Source organism: Leptosomus discolor, chromosome 7 (assembly GCF_034619465.1).
Source record: "Leptosomus discolor isolate bLepDis1 chromosome 7, bLepDis1.hap2, whole genome shotgun sequence".
Lineage (NCBI taxonomy): Eukaryota > Metazoa > Chordata > Aves > Leptosomiformes > Leptosomidae > Leptosomus > Leptosomus discolor.
The window spans coordinates 41,983,581-42,010,831 of record NC_141397.1 but is presented as its reverse complement, the minus strand read 5'-3'; the positions used below and the strand labels follow the sequence as shown (position 1 = coordinate 42,010,831).

The following is a 27,251-nucleotide window of genomic DNA, read 5'->3' as shown; positions in this document are numbered from 1 at the left end:
AGCACCTCCAGCTTCAGGCTGAGGCCCTCCAGGTGAGCTGGAACTGCTGCTTTGGAGGCCAAAGGTTCCTGTAAATATTTTTTCCCCAAGGATCAGTCTGAAAACAGAGCAGAATGTGGGTGTTATCATTGTGAGTTACAGCATAGAACAAGCTCCTGTCTGTGTGGTCAGAGGTGAGATATGTACAGGAGTACTAGGCTACAGCAGACTGGTTCCAAAGCTCACTGGGATCACAGGAGCTTTGCATTGTTGTTGAGGAGTCTTGGATCAGGTACACAGTTGCCACTAGGTAGACAAATGCTCATTCATTCAACTCTCTAACTACGTGAATAACTTGAGGAGGATAGGCATCGTGTCCTGAGGCCCACATTTGTTCCATATTTACTGTGCAGGGCAGAAAACCACTTATAACCAGCTCTGGACTTGGTTTTGAAGAGAGAAAATGAGCTGTGTATAATAGGTAGTGCTATCACTAATGAGTAATCTGTGCTTCAAAGTCCAACAAAGCTTGCCTGTTACCTGGTGAAATATGGGTAGGATTTATCCTCAATTTTGTCACTAAAAATTGCTATAAGAAATCCCAGCAGTCAGAATAGATGGCTAAGAATCCAGCTATGGCTCTATGGACCTGGAGTCTTCCAGGGACCATCACAAATCTCATGATGTCTCCCAAGTGCTTGATTTGCACAGATGATGCTCTGATTTAGCAGAAAGATGCATATAAACTCATGTTGCCAGCAGCCTCTATTGGCGTCATAGATGCAGAGACTCAAGAGAGTACATTATTCCAGCAAATGTCAGCATTAATTATACTTGCTCAGGGCTCATCTGCTTTTTTCCTGCAGTCTCTTGGAGAAGGGAGATTGGTCTTGTGCATGAAAAATTTGGTGTCAATCAGACAAAGCCAGGACATGCTAGGCATCCTGGGGAGTGGTATGTGGTGAGGAAGGGGTGGCAGCAGACTGACCTCCAAGCAGACATATTTTGTCATTGCTTGCTACACTCTCTGTTAATGGAAGCACCATGAATCTCATGTCACTAAGAAGCTGCAGAGATGCCTCCCCAAACATGTTGCAATTTAAACTGTGAATCCACTGGCAAGAACCGTTGACATAGACTTGTTGCAACAGGGAAAAAATTTTACTTAAATCAGTGGACTTTGGTAAGAGTTGGTCCCACAGTAGGACTGGAGCTAAAGGGGTCAAATTTCTCCATGTCATTTATGTGAAGAATTGCAGTAATTGCATGTACAAAACCAATAGGCGGAAGTTTGCACTGATGCTGATTTAACTGACCTGTTGTGTTCGTGTTCTCTCACTTTGAAAATCACTTTTCAGCTCCGGGATTTCTTCTTACATTGGACCTACAAGTCACTTCAAGGAGTAAGACAAAACAGCAAAAGATTACTTTCAATATTTAACTGAAAGAAATCAGTTTTTAAATATAGTTAAAAAATGCAGTGGTACACCTAATGTCTAATGTACATGAAAATGTAGCCCAGTGTGCTTCCATTTTACTTTTCTGATTCTGTATCGCACTTGCTCAGTTTGTGAAGTTGTTGAGCATTTGCCCTAACAAAGGTCCTGCAGACCAAGTTATGCAAGAGACCTGCCCAATTCCACTGTTTCTAGCTTTTGCTCTGAGGGACACCTTTACAAGTCCATTTGGAGTGAATGCATTGGGCAGTTGCTGAACCAGAGGGAAACTGAGGAAAGTGGACTTGCCCCAGTGTCACAGAACCAGGAAGCTTTTCAGTTTTCTTGAAGTTCAGATTTCCTCTCCAGAATTCCACTATTGGAAATGTTTATCATACTCTTTAGCGCTGAGATCTTTAGCAAAGGTGTTTGTCTAAAACTGACAACATTGAATGCCAATTAGAAAAATCTCTTATCAACACGTATTTTTTATGAATAGTGTATTTTAAACAAACGTGTTTCAAACTGCATAGGCAAAACTTCCCAGACATATTTCAGCAGTGACTTGTGCCTGTTCTGCTATTGCTGTTCCAGCCTCCAGGTGGTGAAGCTGCTGTTGCCCTTCATTATGAAGTGGACTAGGAATGTAGCATGGACCTAACATCTGGAAGTTGGACTCAATCAGATATGGTGCTTTTTTCATTTCTGTCACTTTGTTCCTCTCCACTGAAGATTTTACTGGTAAATGATAGTCCACCTCCATGCCAGCATTTTTTAACACAGTCCTTTCCTACAGCAGCTCATATATGCAGTGAGTCTCTTTATGCAAGTCTTGGATGGCTTGTGCTGAGTAGCTTTGCACAGGCTCTTATGCTTTTGAGTAAGGCAAGCAGATGGCTGTCCATGCTGGTCTCATTTGACCACCACTTCACCACCTGTGGAGCTGAGCTTGAATGGGATTCTTGGCATTTGGGATGGGTTTAGGCAGGATTTGACTTCAGGGAATGAGGCAAGTTTGTGTTAAATGAGTTTGAAGGCATGTTCTTAGGCTAGAAAGTAAAATTATACTGCAGCTGGTTGCCTACAATACCTTTTCTATAGCAACAAAATTTATCTTCAGGACCTACTCAGACTCCCTACTGGTTGTTGGTGCTTATGATGCTGTGTGTGCTAACTGGAGCATGCTTTGATCAAGGGCAAGTGCTGCATATTGGCTGCTTGGTAAACTTCACAGGTGTATTGTTGGGTTCCTAATGTAACCCCTACAACCAAATTGTAGGGAAGGGAGTGATTCTCCTGCTATGGCAAGAGCTTCCCATGGGAGCCTGCATTACCACCAACATCACAGTTTGTATGTGGGATGCCATAAGGCTGGCAGCAGTTCTAGAAATTTGGTCCTAGCACCCTTTGCAGGTGTCAGGTGGGGGGAAGTTAGGTGAGTTGAAGGCACATGTGCTAATCCATAAGCTGATATAAGGCAGGTGATGTGAACATGCCATGCCATACATGTGTGGTGGCAACCAGCCTGCTTTTGTCATAGTTGCAGGAAGGGTCATTTAGACTCAACCAATGTGGTGCTGGAAATCCAGAGCCCTTTTCTCCCTTTCCTGTACTCCTTCCAGACACAATCTCCATCTGCTGCTGCAGTCCTTGAGCCCCTCTTGCTGGATGAGAGCTGCAGAAACTTGTGCCTGGGTATGTTTGCACTTGTTTAACCCTAGGTTTGCATCTTTCATACCCTCCCCATGAAAGGAGGAGATACTACCATTTTATGTGATCCAGCATGTGGAGACTTGCACTCTGGACACAGAAAATGTTGAAAAGGTCTGCAAATATGCCAGTGATATGTGGGAGTAGCAGCAATATGTTTTCTGGTTGTATGTTCTTATTAGAGATTTACTTTACTTCACACCTGTATGGTAAAGATAATGAAGCTGCTGTACCAGCTAAGTAGTACAGTGGTTCTGAGCTATAAAGTTTTGTTACAAAGCTAAACGCATAAACAAGTATTCTGAGGACAAAGTGGTGGCTAGTGGGAACAGTAATGTGAGATGTCAGAGGAGTTTGTTTATTTTGATAAACTAGTTTCTATTCTAGGATGCTTTTTCTCATGTTGATAAAATGTCAATCTTAGTTATGAACTTTGCTATTTATGACCTTTCATGTAAAATTGCAAGGCAGGAAGGAAAGATAAACAACTTGAACAACACAATTAAGGCAAACCCAGAATTCAGTCCATGAGAGACACCAGTGTTAAGTAAATTATCCCATGGAAACAGAGCTATTTGAAAATGCAGTGGTATCGCTTACAGTACAGTGAGCAATTAGTTTTAATTAACTTCAAATTCTGACACATAGTTAAAAATCATCTTTTCTGAGTGCCCACTAGACAAATTGAAGTTGGGCCACTTTGTCCTGCTAGAAAAAGCTATTACAAGTATTATAATGATGCTATTCACACTTCTATTATAAGTATTGTCATCTTTTTAATTTTTTTATGAAATAGTACTTTTGGAAGACGAACTTTTTCTGTACCACAAGCCTGTGAATAAGGGCACTATTTCCCAAGAAGAGCAGATGAAATTTTTAGAAGCTGTTTTGAATTGATTAACAATTTCAGTTAAAGTCCAACAGGTTGTGACTTTTATGTCAGGGAGGAAACAGCTGGGAGATCTTGTAAGGTTATTAGAAATTACAGGCAGCTTTTGATGCATATTTTAAGGTTAAATCTGTCACTTTAAAAGTGGTGCTGTACATATGTCACTACAGAAGACCTAAGCACAAATTTTGTGGAAGGTAAGGGGATGGCTGCTTTGCATTACAACTACTCAACAGAGCATGTATGCCCTGTCACAATCTGCAGTAGAGTCCACATATCTCTCTGTCCTGGGTGTCTAGCCTGTTGGACCGTTCTGGAGAGCAAAAAATGGCTTTCTGTAAGTGTTCTCTTAGAAATATATTTTTATCAAGTTCAGCATTTTAAGAGAATATGGTACTTAGAATGGTACTTAGAAGTGCTCTACCAAGAACTAAATGACAATGATGGTCATCGTTACAATGACAGCAGGTTCCTGCTAATGAGACACCTGTCTGTTTGCCTCTCAGGGCCTGCCTGCACCCTGTGGGAAAGTCAAGGCAGAGAATCTCAAGCTACTGCTGACCCAGGCTAAGACCACCACACAGCTTAGGACAGCAGCCCTCTTGGACAGTCACTGCAGGTTTGTTGCTGTGTGCTGTGTTATTTTTGGACCTCAATTGTTCCCTTGGAGGCAGATGGGATGTCCCTATATAATCCTTAGCTCTGAGTTTGGAGCTGTTGTTCACTGATATTACTTTAATATTTTTGGGAGAAGGAACTTCTGAAATGTGCACAATAAGTTACTGACTTCTTTAATAATGGAAATAGGCTTCATATTAGTCTTTTGAAGTATGTGAAACTTGAGCTAGATACTTCTGCTTACATTATGCAACCCTTACTCCTTGAGTAATCTACTTGATTTCCCTTGGGCTGTGTGGCATGTTCTCACATAAGTAAGTTCAGAACCTTCTTGCTTGTCCCTGTTAAATTAATTTGTATGCTGAGCCATGCAGATAAGGTCAAAGAGTTATATTCATCATCTTAGCTGCTCAGTAACTAGGATGCTTTAGGAAGAAGAATTCAAACAGAATGAGCTGGTGTTACTGAGATGGGAAAACTGTTTGTTACTAATGTGGTCACCTTCACATTGTATTCCTCATGTATCGTGTCAGTTATCAGCTCTGGTCGATGCTGTATTTCCAAGAAAGAAAAGTCTGTGTGCCTTTTCCTCTGTTGTATCTCCAGTGAGACTTTGAAGATGCCTATTTCTTGGGGCAATTGTTTTATGACAAAAAACCCCTGCTGTTCTGGGAATTAGACTGATGTTCTCAGCTGATGTCAGAAAATACATAGCAGTCTGGTGTGATTTGAAATTGTGATCTAGAGAGAGAGAACTCTATGTTGCATGTGGTGTAATCTCTAAATAAGCATAGTAGGTCTAATCTCTACCAGAGGAGACAAGTCAATGGGCTAAAGGATTCTTGCTCTGAACCAAAATAATTACTTTCACACTGTTAAAAAGAAATACTAGAAAATGATGAAAAAGTGGAATTCTCTTCAGCATTGTCTATAGGATGTTTTCTCTTAACTAGTGGCTGTCCTGACTTCCTGCATTGTTGCATCAATTGTATTTTTCACAGATTTTTTTGGTTGGTGGTCTAATTTTTTAAAAGTGAGTGTTATGGTATAGTTAACAGCTATGCCTTTCAGGCATGATTTTTTGTTTGGAAAAAAACCCACCAGGCACTTTTAAACTGTGCATTTGAATAGGTCTGGTAAAGTGAAAAATACCCATAAAATAATGTGGCAGCACAGGAATACTGCATTCAGACCATCAAAAAGGTCTGCACACATTTTTTCCACATGGAGTACATACGGCACAGGAAACAATTCATGCTGCGGCAGCACACTTATTCTCCTTGTGCTCAGTACTTTGAGTGAATGAGAAGAGAAGGAAATGGGATCTCTAAACAAACAAAAAAAGACAAGCTTATGCTAGTAATTTTTCTATTAGTTTCAGTGTTCATCACTTAACAGGATGAGAAAATTTTGAGTAAAAAATTACCAGAAATTTTCTAGGAGTGCTTTTTAATCTTGGCATAGTTATGAATATTTAGTGCATGACTTTTTTACTGTTAAAATCTGTATTTAAAATCTCATACTCTGCTTTAAAGTTTGTTCTGACTTGAAGTATAGTAGTCTTCAAAAAACAGATTTAACTTTCTTAAAAGAAGAAAAAAATGAAAATTACAAAAACCTGAAAAAAGAAACTTGTTTTAATTACAGATTCTTCTGGACAGAGGATTTTGCATTTCTTTTGAGGCTGGTTAAGTTGTTTCTTAAATGAAAATCAGCATGGTTTGGGCTCATTCCAGTGACTTAAACAGGTCCCTTAATTTTATTTCTGAGCAGTTAGTCAGCTGAGTTCCTCAGGTGCTTCAGTGAACCATGTATCTTGGAAAATTTGGCTTCTAAAGATAAAATAAGCCTTTAAAGACTAGAGTACTAGCTTTCCTGGAACGGCTGAGATGCACACAGTAAGGCTTCACTCTGGCAGCAGAACTGGCAAGAACAGACCTTGTGCCTATTAAGTCCCACTGGTGGAAAGTCCACTGTTGGAGATGAGCTTATTTTAAACATAAGAGAATTAGTCTAGCTTCCATTTAAATTGCTGGCAAAGCTCCAGCTATATTCAACAAGAGAAGGGCTGAGGCAACAGGCATACAAAACCCTGTTTCCAGGCCTGATCCCGGCTTTTCTTATGCTTCCAAAGCTCATGCTGAGTATTGTGGTCACTTTAGCAGGATTAAGACTGAGCGGATTGTTTGGGCAGATTTATATTGCTATTCATTGTAAGAAGTACTGATACAGTCCTTAGTGATATATGGTTAATAAATATTCATTTGTTAAAAAAGATACCTGTTGACAAGGTAAACTATCATTCTTCCAAGCAAATTGCTGAAGTGTGGTAGAACGTTGTGTACAATAACCAGTTAAATGGCTCTCCTGTAATCTGTAGCTCTCTTCTAGCAAAGCACTTAGCCATGTGTTTGCCATTAAGCACCTGACTACCTCCACTAAAGTCAATCTGACTGCCCTGCTGTATGTGGAGCACAGGTTTTGCAGAAATAAGGCATAAATTACTTGGGGTCCACTGTACTATGCCTGTGGTGTGTGTTCTCAGTCCTCTGGGAAGTCAGTTGTGCCCAAACATGACACTGGGTCTGATCCTCATTTTGTATGGGGAAACTCCTAAGGTGCCTGTCACTATACTTTGTGGGTTTAAGCAGCAATCTTGCATGCTTATTGGTGCCAGAAGGTTGAAATTTGCACCAAAGTAGTGTCAGGAAAGAGGTGTGATTGTTGTGTTGGCTGAGATGCAGGGCTGTCAGGGAAGCCAGCATTTAGCTGGGGGCCCTATGAGTGTGTGCATGCATGTTACTTGTGCCTATTGAAGGTGATAATGACTATCTTATTGTTATGGGTTGTTCTGAGCAGCATGTTCTAGAACATTGCTTTTAACTAAAAAGGCACATTTAAATGTATTCAGACATGTCAGTGATCAAGAAATACCCATTTCCTAAATCTGTTTCAAACTTTTCCCTTTCTCCTATCTGCACTACCTTTAAAAAAAAAAACCCTACACCTGAACAGTGTGGGGTCTACATATTTTTGTGGAGGGGGAAAAAAAAATTCAGACTCCAGCCTGAAAAACATAACAGGCCATCTTTAATGCTTCTCAATATAGTTTTTACAAAAACATAAGAAATGTAAATGTTTCCTTGTGTATTGAAGTAACTAGTATTACATATGTGGACATTCCAGTTCACTGACATTGAGCCTTCTGTTCTATTTATGTACATGTATAATTCAGGTTATGTTTAGAATATATAGATATAGATATAGAATAGAATTAATAGAACATATAGAATTATGTTAGTCATTTGGGATTTGAATTTGCCACTCACTGAAGACAATGCAAAAATACCACTGAATTAAATGCCTTGAGCCCTTGCACAGGACTGATTAGAAGCTATTCATAGGAATAATGTATATGCCAAATAATGCTGTTTGTCAAGTAAATTATTCATCAGATCCATCATCATGCTATTTCTTTTCTGGCAGAACTCCCGCTGAAGTCAATGGGAGTATTGTCTGAATAAAGTCTTTCAGGATCGGGCCCGAGGTTAAACAAAATATAACTGCAGCAACTTGTTCTTCCTTGGGTTCATAAAACCACATGCTGGACAATAGGTGGGCAGCTGGGATTCTGTGCCTTGTGATGCTAATTGTCCTTTCACTGATGCTGGTTATATCCTCAAGTCTCTTTACCTGTTGCCACCTCGATTTGGGGTCTGATCCTGTTAATGTGTGTGTGTGTAGAACTTAAACCTTGCTGGCATTATAATCCATATCAAGCTGAAAACAAAGTTAACCTGTATCGGTGTCTGTGGGCTCTAGACTTCCTGCAGGTCAGCCCTTGGGGTGTGCTGTCTTGTTCCCTGCTGCCCTGTGCTCTCATGGTCACCCTCGAGAGCTACAGGATGAGCAAAGGACTGCAGCTCTGACCTGGGTGAGTGGAAGGCTTCTGAGGTGACTTTTTCCTCTGCTTTTGAATGTAGAAGCCTGATTATATAGCTGATTTGTTCTCCCAGTTTGTTTTTTATTTTATGAGTTAAGTGTTCTGAATAAAATTGGGTGCGTTTGGTTTTTGTGGTGGTGTTTTTTTTAAGAGAATTAGTCTCATGCTGCCTTGATAGAAACAATGTTAATACAAGCAAATTGCTTAAAGGATTTGCACTTCTAGCTATTAAAATACTACTCAGGTAACTATTTACAGCATTGAACTCTGTCTCTCGTTACTGCCTATGGGAATGTATAATGGTTAAATTAGCTGCAGGTGGGCTCCCCTGTTGCTCCAGGAGCACATTAGAAGCATCTTGAGAGTTGCAAGCAACCTTAAAGAAATCAGACATAATAGTCTCAAACAATAGTAATTCTTGTTGTTTGTAATGTGCTCCATATGCCTGAAAGGTACGGTGCAAAGGGGGCTGTTTGTGGGAGACTTCATGGGTTTGGCTGCTCTGGAAATTGTTTCTGTGAAATGGAAAATATTCTTGGATGCTGAGCATAGCTCTATGCTGAAATGTGTGGTAAAGGGGTTGATACTGAAGCACGCATATGGCAGTGAAAAGATTGCAGAAGTCTTCTCAGCCCCAGGAGGGGTCTATGTCCCCCCGCAACAACATAGGCTGTAACTGCTGCTACCTTTTGTACAAATCAACAATTTATATATGCAGATGGTACATAAGGATGTGTTTCCTGGTGCAAAGTTTTTCTAGTCTCTGTGGTGACTACTGGCTAGAGCTACCACTTGTCTCATGAAGACTTTCATGGCCTCCATGTAATCTGTAGGAATGTCAGAATCAAAGCAAATGGTGCATGATTTTTCCACCTTGCTGTGCTCAAGGTTCTTATGTCTGCTGCTCTGTTTGCACTCTGTACCTGTTTTCCTTGACAACTACATGCTGAGAGCGTGTGTCTGAGAGAGTGTGTGTCCCTTGGTACATATCTCCTTTCTTTTGTGGCTCTGGTAACGAGTTAACCGAGATCCCCTGCCTTGGTCCTCAGGGCTAGCACTGCTTCTACAGCGGCTCCGCAAAAACTTTTGAGTTCAACTTCCCGGGAGGCTGCGCAGCGGTGCAGCAGCAGTCCCCGCAGCCACCGTGCGCTGCCCTGCGTGGTGGGAGGCCGCCGAGGGGCTGGAGGGGGTCTCCAGTACCCCCTCGCCATTAGCGCTGCCCAAGGCTGAAGCCCTCAGGGCTCTCCGCGCTCTCTTCTTCCCCTCTCCCCCCCGCCCCCGGTCACGGCACAAGCCAATGAGCAGGGGGCGGCGGCGCCCCCGTCGGACCCCGCGGGCAGGCGGGGAGGGGCGGGCGGCAGCGGCCGCACTCGCCGAGGAGGAGCGCGGGAGGCGGGCGGGGGCAGCGCCGCCGCCGGGACTGGCGCCCGGCACACGGCCCGCGCCCCGCAGCGCTCCGGCCCAGCCCGCGGCCGCCGGGGGTGCGAGATGGCCGCCAACGGGAGCCGGGGCGTCCTGGAGCTGTGGCTGCTGGCGGCGGCGGCGGCGGGGCTGTGCGGCGGGGCGGCGGCGGGCAAGTCCCCCAGCTGCCACGAAGTGCGGACGGCGTTTCAGCTGCGGCAGATCGGGCCCCTCAAGCTGGTCCCCGACGTGCCCACGGCCGGTCAGTACCGACCCACTCGCGGGGTGGCTTCTCTGCGCCGGGGGGTGCCGCGGGGCGCAGGGCGCTGCGGGCGGCTCGGGGCCGGGGGGCCGTGCCGGCCGGGCTCGCCTGCGCCCTCGGAGCAGTGGGGCGTCCCGGGGTCCTCCTCTGGCTCTGGGCCGCCGTCGGAGGCTGCCTGCTTGCCTGCGAAAAGCCGGTGCACCGCGGCGCTCTCCACCCAGCGCCGGCTTTTCTGCCGGGCGCAGGTAGCGGGGAACTAAGCGGATTTGGCACGCCTCTCACTAAAATAATTTTAAAAGACTTCCTAGGAAAAGAGACTGGTGTGGCTCCTCGGTTTTTATACTATGCAGGTATTGCTTATTGATCGCCACCGTAAGCACCAGGCCTTTTTTCCCCCCGCGTTTAAGACCGGTGTGATTCCTTTGCAAAGTACCTAAGCGAGAGGCTTCCTCCTGTAAAGGATCCCTTTCTTAGAAGGTGAATTAGTAATAGTCGTTAAGGAACGCTTGTTCTGCTGACCAGATATAGGGATCCTCGGGCAGGCTGGTGAATATATTGTAACTTCTGAATTAGGAAGGGTTACCTTGCAGATGAATTCAGGAACGCCATCACAAGGAAAGGCAGTGGTAACACCTTGGAGCGATACAGTGAACGGAACTTAGCTTTTGCTTAGTTAAGCAGTAAGTCTGCAGTACTTAATACTTGTGAAAGCTGAGCAGGGGAGTGGTGTTCTCATTCCCTTTTCATACAGTTCCCGAACAATGCGTGACAGCAATGAAATAGAAAAGTGATAGGCATAGAATAAGAAAAGATTTTTGTTTGCGTATTCTACGATTACCCTGTAGAACTCATTGTAAAGGGATAAAGTACGTTATAATATAAAAAAATGAATAACTCTTACAAATGACTATATCTATCTAGATAATGAAGTCACATCCCTGACTCTTACATGTTTTAAGAAAATATTTACAAGAACCAGAATAAAAAAAGCAAAGACTGTCAAGCTCATAAAACAATCTCTAGCTGTCTCATGCTAGCACAATTGCCTGTAGGTGTGTGGTGGCATAAATGCCAATTTGGGTATTTAGGTTGTTGCTGTATTATTCTTTCACTTTTTTTTTTTTTAAAGCAGTCCAATTCAAAGCCTGTTGAGTTTGATGGAAAGACTGCTTGTCTTTAAATGAGTTTTAGATATGTTTTGTTGTGCGGATTTCTGTCTTGGGGACTAAATTTGATAGGCCATTGAACTGATCTCTTACAGCATCTCTTACATCTATGAACGATTGCACAGTGCTGGTGATCTTTAGCTTTTTTTTGCATAAAGTAGTTGAGAAGACAGGCTGAGAGAGTTGGGGTGGTTCAGCCTGGAGAAGAGAAGGCTCCGGGGAGACCTTACAGCAGCCTTCCAGTGCTTAAAAGGGTGCCTTACAGGAGAGATGGGGAGGGACTCTTGATCAGGGCGTGCAGTGATAGAATGAGGGGTAATGGTTTCAAACTGGAAGAGGGGAAATTGACATCAGATGTTAGGAATAAGTTCTTTACTGTGAGGGTGGTGAGGCACTGGACCAGGTTGCCCAGAGAAGCTGTGGCTGCGCCCTCCCTGGCAGTATTCAAGGCCAGGTTGGACGGGACTTTGAGCAACCTGGTCTAGTGGAAGTTGTCCCTGCCCATGTTAGGGAGGTTGGAACTAGATGGTCTTTAAGGTCCCTTCCAACCCAAACCATTCTGTGACACTGGCTATAAAGCTGTCTGTGAGCAAGGAATCATTCCTCATTTTGTGGCAAGAAGAGATTTACAGGGATAGCACTTTAAAGCTTGAAGTATGGTACTGTTCTCTTGTGCTGATAGAGGCATCAGATCACACTTTTCTTCAAGAGCTAGTAAAAAAAGAGGTAAAATAAGGCTTTTCATCCATTTTGATGTACACTTAATCCTCTTTCCTGAGCTCTTTCCGGAAGAAATTCCTCAAACTTTAATTAAATGAATTGTTTTTCATTTTCTATGGAACTCTAGCATTGTAGATGAAACTTGGGGAAAATTTGGCTTCTAGAAGGAAGGTGTAGACATTGTGATACTTCAGAGAGGTTTCATTGTATTCCTGTGTGATATTGAACTTTCCTAGTGAATACCAAGCTCTCAGAAAATAAATAGCATGAGAGAAGGTGAGGGAAGGTAATACGCTTTTAAATTTTAGCTCATAAAAGTTTCTTTTGAAGAGGTTGATTGGAGCAGAGGAGAGCTGAGGAAAAGTGGCACATAGTGATCTTCCCTGTTCGTTAAGTATACTCAGCTCCACCAAAGCTTGTGTGTTTTAATGCTGTCTTGCCAGGCAGTAATGCCTCCTGTCTTGTGCCCTCTTTTAATTAAGTGCTGAAGTGTTTTCCAGTGTTTTAATCTGGCAGCTATTATCAGTGCGTGTATCTTAGTACTACCCCCCTTCACACATTTTTTTTTCTCTCACCTCTCTCTCTAGGATATTGAGGCTCACTTTATTACATGTTTTAATAACACACAAATGTTGAAGCATCTCCCCTGAATGCTTCAGACAGTTGTCAGTTAAAGTAGAAGAGGGGAAGAGCGGTGGGCAGTTGGGGGTGACGCTGGAGAGCAGTGTGCTCAGCTGAGTCTAGTGCTGAATGAAGCCTCTGGAGAGCTTCCTGCTAATGTCTGCTGGTGTGGGCCAGACCTGCACATGCACTAGGGTGCTGCTCAGTTGCCTGAATGTTGTTCTTGGCTTGTTTTCTCTTAAAAACAAAACAAAACAACAACAAAAAAAACCCTTTTGCAGTCCTGTTGTCTATTTACTAGATATTTTCAATCACAAAAGTGTTGAAAGCCCTTGGCCAATCTCAAGCCAGTATTTATAGGCTAATACAACAAATCTGACAGAGGTTAAAGTCTTAAATATTATTAAGTTCTTATAACCTTCAGGAAAATCAGCAGCTCAGTTGAGGAGGGAGGCCCAACCCTGTGCTGGGCGAGGGATTAGCAGGCAGACTGTCAGGTGTAGATTTTCTATCTCCTCTTATGGGTGGTGCCCATTTCACATGTGATTAAATTTAACTCTAAATACTTGGGAGAGTTTGTAGCCTGCATCCTCCTATGGTATTAATTGTGGTTGCAGTGTTGAAGTTGCACACTGATGGATACCGGATACAATGGTGGATCCTAGACATAAGATTCATGGGGACTGGTAGCTACCACCCTGTGTTACATGTGGTCTGCAGACAGCTTGCTGTGATTGCTGAATTGGTAGGAGAGGGGCATCAGCGTGACCTATGGTGAGATGGAGAGTGGATTTGAGCAGAACCTGCTAGCCTCATGTATAAAATATAGTGGCAAGGGAAAGAGGAATATTCCTGGGGGAAAATGCTTTTGTTTTGAAGCGTTGTGAATCTGGCAGCAACCTTTCTGAAAATCGCCACCTTCTGAAGTGAGCTCTTAGCGATGGCCAGGAGCTGCCTCTTAAATTTCTCTAGACATGAGATTTTTTTCCACTCTGAAATCTAGTCTATTTATGAGTGCAGGACTAAGGAAGAAGTATGTTTTGACATGGGATGGATAAGAGGCCCAAACAGGTGTTTTTTGAACAGTAAATCTCCTTGGTCTGTCTGTAAGATTTTTTTTCCTCTGCTAACTGAGTCTGTGCTGCTATTTGGTAGCCTGCTTTTCTGGAACAAACTGGAAGTTTCAAGGGTAATTTGCTTTAAATAGCAAACAGATTGGTCAGGTAAAGGTACTGCTGCCTTGGCTGTGATTCAGAGGAAGGTTTTTTTTTGTATCTTCCCCCAGACTGGAAAATGAGGTAATACGTTCCCGGTCTTGTACTTTGATTATCACAGGCTGAGCTGGGATGTTTTCGTAGGAGCTCCTTGGTTAATGCTTTGATGAGAGAGAATTGTATGCTATCTCCAAGGGTGAAAGGCTGTGTTAGTCCTGCCAGGGGACTAAGCCCTTGGTTCCAGGGAGTCTAGATATCTCAAATCTGATGCATACTGCTACATATGGTATTCCTCCCAGACATGGGTCTGCTGTTAGTGATACCCTGTGAGCCCTGGGTTATATTACAGTGTAGCTGCGCGCTGGCACGGACTGTGTTAAAAGTTCTGTTTATTCACAGGCTTTTCCGTGGTGTGGAGTATGGCGGTGGCTGGCTGTCACTGCTTTGCAACGTCACAGTAGGCAAACTGAATGAACGCAACTGGAGTCTGTGACTTGTCCGGGTTCAGGCAGTGAATTGTAGCAGAACCAGAATAAAAGTAGCCCTCTTGATTCCTTTGGTAATCATGTAACCATGAGAACATCCTCCCTTTTAACATAGGCTCAGTTGTATCTCTTTTGCTTATTGACTAGTTTATGATCCTGCAAAAAAAAAAAAAAGTCTGTAAACATATGATAAGTAGAGATAGAAGAATTGGGCTGGTTTCCGGTAAGCAAGGAAAATATTTGTCATTTGTGAAAGAATTGTAGGAACTCTTTACCTTCTAAATAATCATCTTGTTTGGGACTACCAAAAGGATGACTTGTTTATCTTGCTGCTCTAATGCTTTACAAAAAGCACAGAAGCCGTGCAGATTGTGCTTAGGGACTCACTTCTGAAGGGCAGATTTTGTCCTATTAATAGCTGCTTTATTCTCTACTGTCATCCTGCACCTTAAATCAGCAGGAGTGTTCATTACCATCCATATGTATTGAATATCCCATAGCAGAGCTGGACATGCATTAACAATTTACGCATTAAAACTAATTCACTTGCCGAATAGCAACAGGAAAGTCCTAGATTCCTACTGGAAGCTCCTTGCTGCGTGTGGTGTGTGCATTAGACTGGATCTCATTCCATTTCAGCCTGTGGCAAAGCTCCTGTTGTGTCGAGAAAGGAGCATGAGCTAGATCCCTTTTTGAATAAATCTAAATATCTACTAAACTAGCCATTTTGTTATGAAATGGGTCATGCCACATTTTATTTTCCTGTTTTTCTCTTTTATTACCACTCAGCTCTTTATTTCTATCATCTTAATGAGAACACTGTAATTCCCCTGGTAGAGGTGCAGTGCTGTGCTGAAACACAGCAGCATTCTGTCAAAGTCACTTGTAAGCCAGATATGAAATGTACTTGCCTTATTGATTCTGCAAAGTTTTTGCCCCATAAGAATGAGTGACTAAAATCCTCTGGTGTGAGCTGCAATTTATACTTGGGTTTGCTGTTCACCTGCATAGGTGGTTGTGTGGGACTGCCTTCAATAGCAGGGATGAAGGGTTGCTGGATGAGCATAGTTGTGTTAATGCTTAGAAACAGCGTAGGGTGGTTAAGATCTTAAGAAAAGGCACAAAAAATAATCTTGTTTCCATGAGGTTTCTTTTTCTTTAGAAAATCCTGTTAGTTACAACAAGTTTGTGAACTTGGCATTACTTGCAGCTTGTTATAATGGAAGATCTTCTCACTATTACACTTAGTATTTGCTTATTTATGGATACACAGATTTCTTGGTGGTTTAAACCACAGACTCTTACCTGTTGGAGGGAGTGGACTGGTCCAATGCAAGATGGATTCTGTTCCCATCTTTATCACTCTCTGAATAGCCTAAAACAAGGCTGATTGTGACTCAGTTTTCCCTTTCTGCAGGCCATATCATGGTATGTTATTTTGAGGGGTATTGCTGAAAGGCTGCTATGAAAGAGATGTAGATCACAGCCAGATGAAGTATCAGTGAGTTATACCTTCATTCCTTCAGGCTGACTTCCATGTAATTCATTCTTTATGTGAGGGGAAAAAGGCTAGAAGTGAGGGGCAAAAGGCTGGAAGTTACCTTGGTTTCTGATGAATTGAAAGCTGAACCTGGAGGCTGTCCTTCTTTCACTCCTCTCATCCAGAGGCAGTCCCAAGGAGTAGGCAGGCTTTCCAGAGTCTCTGAGCAGTCATGGGCTGTAGTCTGCACTTGCTGCGGTAGCTGTTCTGAGAAGAAAAGCTATGCTTTTGCAGCCTGGAGCTCCTCTGGAGCAAGGATGCTTCCTTCATTAATCTTCTCAAGATTTTATAGCACTCCCCAGGCTATAAGTCACCAGAAGTGTTAACCTAAAGGCAAGACTCACACCAGCAATATCTCCCCTCTTCTTTTCCCATGCCTTAAATATCTGTTTGACGTGGGACCAGCTGCCCACTCTGTAATGCCCTCCTGGGAGTAATCTATAGGCAAAAAATCTGTTTAAACTTACTTAATGCCTCATAAAGATGGAATCGCTGTTCCACTGCCAGATGGAAATCTATAGTTTTCATATCCGTGAGCCTTAGAAAAAGCAGTGTCTTCAGTGACTTGCATGAGCATTTGGTCCAGGTGAGTAGAAGACTAGCTTAGTTATTCAGACCAGCCTTTCCTGTAAATGCCTTGGGAAGGAATCCAAGAGCCAGCAGAGAACCCACTCTCCCCCAACGCGCAATCTTGTTATCAAACTGAATCGAGGGAAGGAGCCAAGTATTCCTACAATTTGCATGGTCTACTCGTTCTCTCGAAAATCTCTGCTGAAAAGACTGTGTAGTGACTTTTTAAAAATAATTTGTTTAATGATCACCTCAAGATCTGGTGATTCTGGTGTTGAACTGGATCTCAGAATTGAGAACAAGCTTAGTAAGAAATGACTTACCCTTAAAATACTGGTGGCTTTCAAGAGCTGCCCTGTGGCACCTTATGTGCCACTGAAGTTGGAAAGTAATAGGAAAAATATCCCTCCTACCCCACTATTGCAGGGCTGAGCAGTCAGTTCTTAACCAAAGGTCGGTACTTATGAAAAGGCATTAATGTGATATGTAGAAACAAAGCTGGCATGATAATTGCTATATAAATCAATAAAACAAACACATCAAAATGAGTAAAAGCTTTAATAAAGTTTAATCATGAAAACTGTCATGAACCTGAGGATCTGTAAAAAGCAAGGATAAGTGTAAAATGCACCCTAGACAGTAAAATGGATTTATTTTTAGAAATTGTTTTGTTTTTAGAAGGTATAAAACTAGATCTACAGTTCCAAGTATTGCAAAGTCTTTGTAGTTGAATCTTTCTCCCATGAAAGCATAAAATGACATGATAGAGAGGCATATGTTTAATAATACTTCAAATACATAGTCATCACTTACCAGTTTGGAGCACAGCATCTGCTTCTAAGGGAAAATATGAATTTTGATGGATCGGAATAAATTTCCAAAGAGCAGCCAAGCCTCAAGACTTAGTCTCTCAATCTCTGTTGATTAGATCTTTAGTATGATAGCATCATCCTGATCTCTATAAAGAGATATTTACAGATATTTGTTTGGTTCACATTAAGGTAACTTCTGAGCAGCATCAGTGAATGAAATGAGGTACTTATCTAACATTTAATGGTTTAATTTCTGAAGGATAAAAAAAAGATGGAGATGCAAGTCTGTTTTCACCTTCTACCAAATACTTAAGATTTAATTTTAAGGCAATATATTATTTGATGGAAAAATGCAAAAATATTTCTACACAGTACCTTGTTCTGTTTTCATCTACAGAAGTAATTTGAGCCCTAAGTGAAGAGCTACGGTCCACAGGATTGCGTAGTGCAGACTTAGGAGGACTTTTCTCTCCTTTTGTGTCCTTCGTGACCCAGGGTGGTCCTCTGTAAATCCAGGTGTGCGAGGACACTATGTATGGTCTGGGCCAGTTGCAGCCTGGACAGGGAACTGACCTGTGTTGTGTGGAGTAAGGGTTTGGCTGTGTGCCAAACTGCTCTGTCTGTTAGGAAGATAGCAGGTGTCCAGAATACCTTTTTTTTTTGTGCCTGTATTTTGTCTCTTTTGGGAGCTAAATATTTTCTGTAGCAATGCTGATACTTGGAATTAGTTCTTTGTGTTTGAACAGCTTTAGCAACACTGGTCCTTTTGACCACCCTGTAGAAGAACATAAGGACAATATTTGTATCCCCATTTAAGGTTATGAATGAAATGAAACTCAATTTCATTGAGTCAATGAAACTCAAGTGACTGAGAAGGCTTTCCCAATTCCATATTGAGTCCTGTGGTCTAGTGGCATCTGGCAAGTAAACCTACACATCTTAGAAATGCAATGTAACTAATTCTGTTGCTCCATAATTTTCTTCGGCAGATGTTTCAGCTGCTGCTGGTGGGTTTACTCTTGAGGCAAGAGGCTTCTGCACTTCTGTAGTAGGGTAATACCAAAGGCTCACTCTGGATTGAAGGTGGTCTCTTCTGTTCAAGGTGCTGCACAGGAATGCCAAGGGCTTGCCCTACCAGTCTCAGAGATTAATTTTGTGGAGTGCTTGGCTGTCCTGAAGCTCCTTGGGGCTCTAAGTGCTGTTGTACAGCGCCAAGCACCTCAGCAGTATTTGACAAATGATTTATGATGGAGCAACCACAACCTTGCCTCTTACTATGGATAAGAACTATGCATATACTTTCATGAGAATAAATCCATCCATTTTACTCTTTTCAGTACATCAGTTTTAAGGATGGTTATTAATTACTTTCTTAGTGTATTCATAAATTTATTTGCTACTTTGTGGACTCAGTCTCAGGAAGTATCACTAATACATATAACATCCTCAGTTTCTCTTGCGTTTTGGTAGCTAAACCATAGGAATAAAGAGTAAGTGTAGCCAGGCAGTTGCATAGGAACTTCAGAGCTGTAGAAGATAGAAAATTATTCCCCTAGAAGTTGTCTTTAATCAACCTTTACCCTGTTTTCTTTTGATATGTAGTTTGTAGCCTGCTTTGTATGATTCTGTGTCATATTCTGCCTTTCTCTGTCCTTACTGGGTTTCCATTAATATTGATGTTGAATGTGTATATGCATTTGAAGTAGTGTATATGGATTTTTGGTCTTCTAATGACTCTGCTTGCTTCCTGGGGTCACAGTCTTTCCTGCTCAAGAGTTCTTCCATTGCATGGTGGATGTGACAGCTGTTCTGGAGGGCCATCCTTCTCTGAGGAGCTCATTCTGACAAAGAGCCCCTGCTCTGCTGTGCAGACCACTGTCAAGTCCTTTAAAAACAAATGGGAGACTAATTTCAGAGCGCCGGGTTCCGAACCTTGACAGTATCAGATAGGTCATGGTAGCTTTGTTTGGCAGCTAGTTAAATTGGATAGTCCGGCACATCCCTAGATGTTAATGGTTAAATGTATTCGTTGTTCCAACAAGGGCCCTATTCATAAGGGGACTATTCTCTGCTCGTTATGCATGCATAATTCACATTAATGCTACTGGGGGTTAAGTGTGTATAGTGAGGGGGGAGAATGAAGCTTATGTTTACCCATCCATGTTTGCACGCGGAGAAGAGGTTTTGTAACACATGAGAAACTGATTGTGTTTCTACAGATCCCTTAACTTTAAGAAACTTTAAATCTCTGCTTTAAGAAGGGAATGAGAATGTGGGGGAAAAAGTGACACTTGCATAACTGAATACTGCTTTGCACACCATACTTTGTCAATGATTAGAAATATTACTCCAGTGCTGTTATTAGAGAAGCCTTTTGAAAGTAACTAAGTGCTCAGAAATTCAGGGTTCTTATTTGGGTATCAAAATAACAACTCAGAATCTTTAACTTTAAGCACAAAGTTTTGCAAACTTCTGACTCATGTTAATTGGGGTGACAAGATTTTGTGATTTATTCTACAATATGGGTGTATTCCATAGAAAAACTTCAGATTAAGATTCCTCACTCCTAGGTGCGCATCAAAGTCGTATAAAAGCCATAAAGAAGCTAAGCATCCCCTAAGAAAGCCTTTCAAGTTCCAGAAAGTGCTTGAACTACTGAGGGTTTTGAAGTGCTCTAATCTCTGACATGGGTGACGTGCTAGGCTAGCACTTTTCTGTTTTGTCACAAATCATCCATGCACACAGTGCAAAGGGACCCTGACAAAGTCATTTTACTTTTTGAAAAGGGCTGCTTTTTTTCATACCATTATATCTCCCATTCACATCTGTATGTTTGCTTCCATTTTGTTCAGGTCTAAGTAGCAGGGCATTTGCATAGTCTTCCCTTTGTTCTCAGTAAATATGGAGTAAAATAAGCAAGATCTGTGCTGTGAAATTAAAACTCTACTCCTGAGAGATCTTAAGGGCCAAATCCTCACAAGAGGTGCAGCAATATAGTGCCAAAGGAGCTAGTGTCCAGAACAGCTTGCTCTGGCTGTTTGTGCTAGGAAATGTGAATAAAGGGAGAGTAATCTGGTGGAAACTAGGTGTAATTAGAAAAATACACTGATGAGAGCTCCTGAAATAATAGAATAATAGAAAATAGTGCTGAAATGGACCTGAAGTGATCATCTAGTCCATTCCTGCTACTTGTAGCCAGGATAAGCTCAGTGCTAGAAGATCACAACTTTTTTAGGCTGTCTATTCCAGTGCTTAATTACCTTACTGCTTTATGTTTTTTTCCTAATGCAAAACCTAACTCTCCCTCACTAAAACACAGGCCTCTTTGTGTTCCTCTTTGCAGTAACATTCACGTATGAGACAACTGCTCTGGTTTGTTTTGCTTTCAAACAGTAGTCCACGCATTTGCAGTAGTGATAGATACAGCATTAAGCTTTTTTGTGTAAGTGAATCTAGCCTAATTTTGGGACTTGTGCACCTGGAATTAATGAAGTTAATTCAAGATGTGGTGACTCATTAACCATTGTAACTTGATTTGGTGTTTGATCCCAAAGAATATGTTTCTTCCTCCTTTGTAAATTCTGGAGTACTGCGAAGAAGAAATTGTGTAGCAGACATTCACAGATTTGTCATGTAATGGTAGAGGGGAGCATGCAGAAAAAGCGGTTTTCAAGTGATCAGACTCTCAACAGCAGTTGAGTTGCAAGGTTGCTAATGGAAAACTGCAGTGTCATAACACAGCAGTATAGAGATGCCTGGAGACATGAGGTCTAAACAAAGTAGGGTTTCTCAGAGCTGCACTGGGCATTTGCTCCTAACTTGAAAAAAAAAAACCCACCACCACATTCACCCTAAACTTTGGCAGTAATTCACTACATTGTAGGTGTGTAGGCCGGAAGGTGGAAATCAGGCTACTGAAAACAGAGGAAGGTGGTCAAAGTTTTAAGTCTCTTGCAAACAGAAACAGGATTTCCAGAGCAAGTCTGAGGATCTCCAGCTTTCCAGGTAGAGTAGCTCTGATCCTTAACCCTCTGTTCTTCAATGTGTCATTGTTTTGAGTATTCATTCTTGAGCAATGTTTTATTGTTATTGATGTAGGGAAATTATTCTTGCTTTGTGGCTGAAAAAAACCTCAGGCTTAAAGAGATCAGGATTGTTTATTCTTATGTCTCCAGGTGGATTTGGTCTTGTTCCAGCACCCTCCAAACAGCTACAGTCCACTGCTGTGTTGCAAGCAGTTTAGCCATAGCTGGCATGATGCTATGCCTGAATTCAGATCATCCTCTACTGCTTCCAGGTCAGAACTTGTCTTGCCACTCGAAAGCATGGATGTCTGTCTGCAAAATACTGAATAGCTGTACTCCATGTGACTTGTCCTGGGAGTCTGTCAGAGGATGAAATCTCAAACCCTTCTTTCCTGTATTACTGCCCCATTGTCCTTCCGTAAGAAAACACAAAAGGTGGGAACTGGAAAGCTTGAGTCATGTTTTTAGAAGGGACAGGGACTTGCGAAGTGATATGTGGAGAACAGCACCCAGCATCTTGTATTGCTGCCCTGTGTTGGCAGTTGCTTGTGCCACACAAGACGATTCAGTTTTTCAGCAGTGCAGAACGGCATGCGCTTTTTAGTTATCTTCTGTTTTTTCTTGGGGAGTTGAAAGCAGAGGTATAATGAATCTGGAAGCAAGAGAAAAAAGCATATGTAAAAAAACCATTCACCTCCCAAATCAGAGTAGGGCTTTTAAAAAAAGAGGTTGAAAACATTGTTCTTGGAGAAGGGCTTTCGAACTTCTGCTCAGATAAGGCTTTACTTTAGTCTCTTAATCTTGGTTTTGAAGTCTGGGAAAAAAATATATGTGTTACCACTCAGAGCAGCCCAAAGTTGTATTTGGCTAAAGTATTGCATTTTCAGTTTCAAGCTGCAGTAACCAAACCTAACTTAGTTTGCCCTAGATATGCCAGGAAATATAAACGTTTGCCTTCCCCAAAAAGCAGCTGTGGTTTGGCTGTACCTGGTTGTGATCTAAAGCTCCCTGGGAGCTCCCCCTTGGCTGGTCACAGACCTGCTCTACTCTGTGGCCTTCTCTGATAGAAATAAACCCCAACTGTGATGAAAAGTGTCAATGTCATCTGTTGGCAGGGCTGTTGGCTTAGATTTGGAAAGTTTATTTTAAAGTCATAATCACAGGTGCCAAAACATTAACTGAGTAGCAAGGACTGAATAGGGCCAGCTCGTGTCAGTTTGGCTGCCGCTGTGTCTCTCTGATGGCTGCCATCCTCAACCCAGCTTCCTTTCTAACTGCCTGCCTCTGGCCTTTCCAAATGTGGATTAAGTGTAGCCAGCGCTGCCTGCCAGTGTGTATAACTGGCTTCAAACAGCTCTGCGACACGGTGGGCTGCTCTGTCCATCTTGAATGGTTAGCTCTGAAGCATCAGTAATGCTGTTAGTTTTGAATGGAATAACACAAGCACAAAGGGAAACATAATCAGTTCAATGTACTGTGAATGGTGCCTTGTTTTAGTGATGTAAGAGAAGAAACACGATTTCTTAATTTATGTAGCAGGTGTGTAGGATCAAAATCAAAAGCAGGCTCTCAGAGAACACTGAACATGCACACAGCAAAAGGCAGTCTCCACTAGGAATTGTTTGCAATCTAAGCGAAGAAGCAAGAGGTAAGTATCTTCCTCTTTTACAAGTGGGAAGCAAAGTGTGGAGACTAAGGGACTTGCCCAAGGTCAAACATACATTTTAGTATTGTAAAACCTAGGAGGCCAGCAAAGGTTTCCACACTGATTTTTCAAAAGTTTTTTTTGTCTATGGTCCCAGCTTAAAGGCTTTTGGAACATCTTCCAAAGGATCCTGCCTCTCCTCAGTTTTTGGGAAGCTGCATCTGTTTCAGAATCCTGCTCAGGATGTCCCAGCAAGATACAGGCCTTCCTACTAAACAATACTGATCGGGTCCAGGAGGGGTTGGTGGGATGCATCAGGTGCAGTGAGCTCAGCTGCATTCCAGCTTGGGGGTATGGCTGGTACCTGGGAATTGGGAAATGGGCCCTTCAGATGGGATTTCGTTGTGGACCTTCTTTAATCCTCCAATTCATTGTTCCTTATTGCTGCTGCCCTGGGGAAAGCACTATGTAGAATCTACTCTTGCTACAACCAGAATTATTTTCTATGGCCTATGTAAACAGAAAAAAGCAAAAACATGAGGAAAGGCAGAAGGCCATTCCCACTCCTGACTTCAGAAGAACCATGTGTGAAGTAGAATACTGTCATGGCCCCCTTCAATTTCATGGGGGCTAGAGTAGCTTGCTAGTGGGCCATTGCTGCTTTTTGGACCACTTAATACTGTTGCCAACTTCTTGATGTGTTTTGGGCTTTAACTGTTTGACCTACTATTGATTTTAGTTGACTGTATGCAGCTAAAAATGGCAAGTACTTGTTGGAAATCAAGTGCATGTCACTAAGGTAATTAAAGTGTTTCTAAATTATAATTATTTGTAGGCTCACTTTTCTGTTAATTTTGCCTTTTTTTTTTTTTTTTTAATGGGAAGTTGTTGGGTTTCCTGGCTGTGCTATTGGAACACGATTCACTTAAGAGTTTGACCCAAAGCTGGCTGAGTTCAGAGATGTATTAATCTCAAACTACTAAATCCACACAGAAGCATGAAGCACAGCAGAGTGTTGTCTTTAACAATGTTTAGTTGTTTTTTATATGGCTGTCTCCATTGACATCAGGGGGTGCTGAACCAAGCCCTCTGATATTACTTACCTTGCTTCATTCCTGCCCTGTGCACAAAATATTACTCATGTGGCCTAGCATGGAACGTGTGATCTGAGTATAAATCTAGATTCAGCCTAGACCATCAGAAACAGGCTACTGGTCTCTTGTATGTGACCTGTGGGGCTGTCAAATGGTACTTCCAGAGTGTGGTGAATGGTGATTGTTCCAGGCTGTTGTTTCATTACCCTTAAGTACTGTATATTGTCCTGCACTTTCTGCCAGCCTTACCTGCAGGGCTGTGTGGATGTGCAGAGGAATAGACTGGCATGGCAGTGTGGGGTCAAACTTCTGAGGCAGCACTTGCAAACTTTATTTCTTCTGCGTGCTCATGCTGAATGAGTATTCATCTCTAGTTAGACTGACGTGTATGTTAAACTCTTTCCTCTTTTACCTGCTGTGGGTTGGCTTCCAATGTCTGTGGGTCCAATTTGTGGCAACAAACTTTAGTTTTACGTTAGTGTCTCTGCTTCCGACAGCAGTGGCATTATCTGCATAAGGAACCAAAGAAAGGGAACCAGATGCAGAGACCTTGTGATGCTGTAGTCTTGCTGTTGCCTGTTTTAATTAATTACTGTGTGGAGTTGAATAATTTGCCCTCTTGAGAGGTGTCTTGCCTAGTAATCGGTTGCTTAGTTGTGGTTCAGCTCTGTAAATGATTGCTATTCCTTTTGTGTAAATAGTATCAAGAACTCATTGTGCTTTTCTTAACATTTTGGGGTATTTCACCTAGGTTTTTAGAGTTTTCCCCTTTCTTCTCCCTAAATATAAAGAAATAAAATGGAGGGGGGAATGGAATCCTAAAGAAATTAGTTTAAATACTGGTAAAAACTCTGATAAAAACTGTCCAGTAAGCCTGTGTAAAACTGTCAGCTTCTGTGCACGACTTCAGAACAAGAAACAGCCAAACTGGTCAAAAGCATTTGGGATTTGAGCTTCAAAATTAACACTTCAAGGAAGATAGATACATAGGAAGTAGAAATTAAAGGAAAGAGAACATATTGTCTGAGCACTTGGCTTCGTGTATGGCTTTTAAGAGAGATTTCAAAAGTGGAAGTATTCAAGTCTTGGCGGGGGGGAAGGAAGGGTTGGGGAATTGCTATTCCTCGCTTCTCCAATACTGTTCTTGCAATTGCCCTTTCTGAGGCTGTGGCCAAATATCTAATAGTCCCTTGGTTCCTTTAGATTTTCCTTTGCTTTTGTTTCTTCTTCCAGTCTAACCTTCTTACAGATTTCTACGTTGGCAGATAAAATGAAAAAGAATAAGAAATCCAATTGAACGTGAACATACCCAATATCTTTGAAATTTTGTCTGCTATGCCACCTTGTATCTTAACACAACAGGTAAAGCATATTAGGAAGTGGTTCTTATAAAAAAAAAGTCATCTGTCCTTGGTAAAACAGTTGCATTAACATGTGAATTATTGTTAGGTTTCAAAGTTGAGATGAATGAGGCAATTCACACCTCTCATGAAGCTGTTTTATGTTGACTCCCTGTAGAACTAGACAGGCAGCCTCGATTTGCATTTGGAAGTTTTCTTTGTAACTCTACAGGGCTAGAAGCCTACATCTTTCATTTAAAAACATCTTCAGTTTTTCTGTAAACACTATAATCCACAGAGTGCTACATAGCTGTGTTTCAGTTTAGGCTTTCCACTGTATGTGGTTTCTGTGGCACTTTCTTCAAGTACTCTAAGGCAGAGTTCTGCAGCAGTGAAATGTTTTCCCCACTGGAGAGCAGAAATGCAGTTATTTAGTTTATTTTTGTGTTTGGATGATGTGGAGTAGGGAGATTTACTAGACTCCTCAGAAATATTCTATATGTATTTATGACTTTTGGTGTTGGAAAAAATGTATGGGCTTTTCTGCTGTGAATGTGGTGAGACATAATGAAAGATGAGTCATAGTAGACTCTAAATAAATTAGTAAAGTTTCTCATAATTTTTCTTTTGCCTTCTGTATTGCGATTACACATGTTGTCCCAGAAAGTTGAGGAAGGATTAGCGTTACAGTAAATAATGTAGAAACCTCTTTGATGTAGGCCCACTGACCTCTAGCAGCCTAGATTGTTTTAAAATGTACTTTATGTGTATCAGTCTAGTTTTCATGCTTTTATATCAATTCCAGGAGGAAAGAGAAGGATGAATCCTCAAGAGTGTAAGTCTTTTGAATTTGCATGTACTGCAGAGTTAGCAAGCCCTCCAGCATTCACGGTCTTACTGTCAGCAAGTCTCCCAGATAGGCCCACATTCAGAGAATTTGTATCACTTAGCACTGGGCTGATGTACCATTATTTCATTTAATCAGCATTAAAAAAATTATCACCTGTCTATAAGAGTGCAAGATCTGGGAGCAGTGACCACTGTGCTCTCCCCTGGGCATGGCAGCTAGTGCCTGACCTCCTCAACACCTGGCACTTACCAAGCTGAGTCTCTTCTCAGCTGCTCGGTTTTAAACATTAAGAATTTGGACTGAGATTCTGTAAAGTGGGTTTCATGCCTTCTGCTACTGAAATTTTGCTGTTTCTCAGATCAGGGCTGGCAGAGGGAAGACCAGAGGAGGGAGCAGTGAACTGTGGGAGGTTAACCACCCTTTCTTTGTTTCTTAAGGAGAGTATTTAGGAGCAATAGTGATGTGGCCATTTGGCATTGACACCCAAGGTGCATCTTCCAACATCCTACTGAAAACCATGCTGTTTTGGGAACAATCAAAAAGTCTCTAATTGTAAGTGCTTTGTACACGTTACAGGATTTTCCATTCCTGTGTACATGTTCCATCCCTTCTTATTACTCCAGTGTACCAAGCTGAAGACCACTGTAAGCCAAATGCATCAGTGAGGGAGGATTTCATGGCCCCCAGCTGCTCAGCGTCACCCACTACTGTGACAGTATATTGTACGAGCTCCCTGCCTTGCTTTGCACATAAGTAGACCAGTTTAGGCAAACCATCTCTTTAAAAACATGGTTGAAGGTGCCTGGGGCAGATCAGGGAGTGCCCATGGGAACCACATCAGAGGTGTGATAACAGGCATGAGACAAGCAATAGTGTTGGCAACTGCCGCCTTGGCTGTTTGCTTTCAGCCTCCTGGGTACAGCTAGAGTTT

The 27,251-nt window shown here is 42.1% G+C and overlaps 1 protein-coding gene across 1 annotated transcript in view; it reads left to right on the top strand.

Annotated features, from left to right (window-relative positions):
• Positions 1-9,939: 9,939 nt before the first annotated feature.
• The window catches only part of LOC104350103 (glypican-5), a 383,557-nt gene continuing 366,245 nt past the window's right edge, over positions 9,940-27,251 (top strand). Inside the window, exon 1 of the mRNA XM_086468316.1 lies at positions 9,940-10,238. Coding sequence (XP_086324442.1) covers positions 10,064-10,238 — 175 coding nt within the window. The 5' untranslated portion in view covers positions 9,940-10,063. The remainder of the gene's footprint in view (positions 10,239-27,251) is intronic.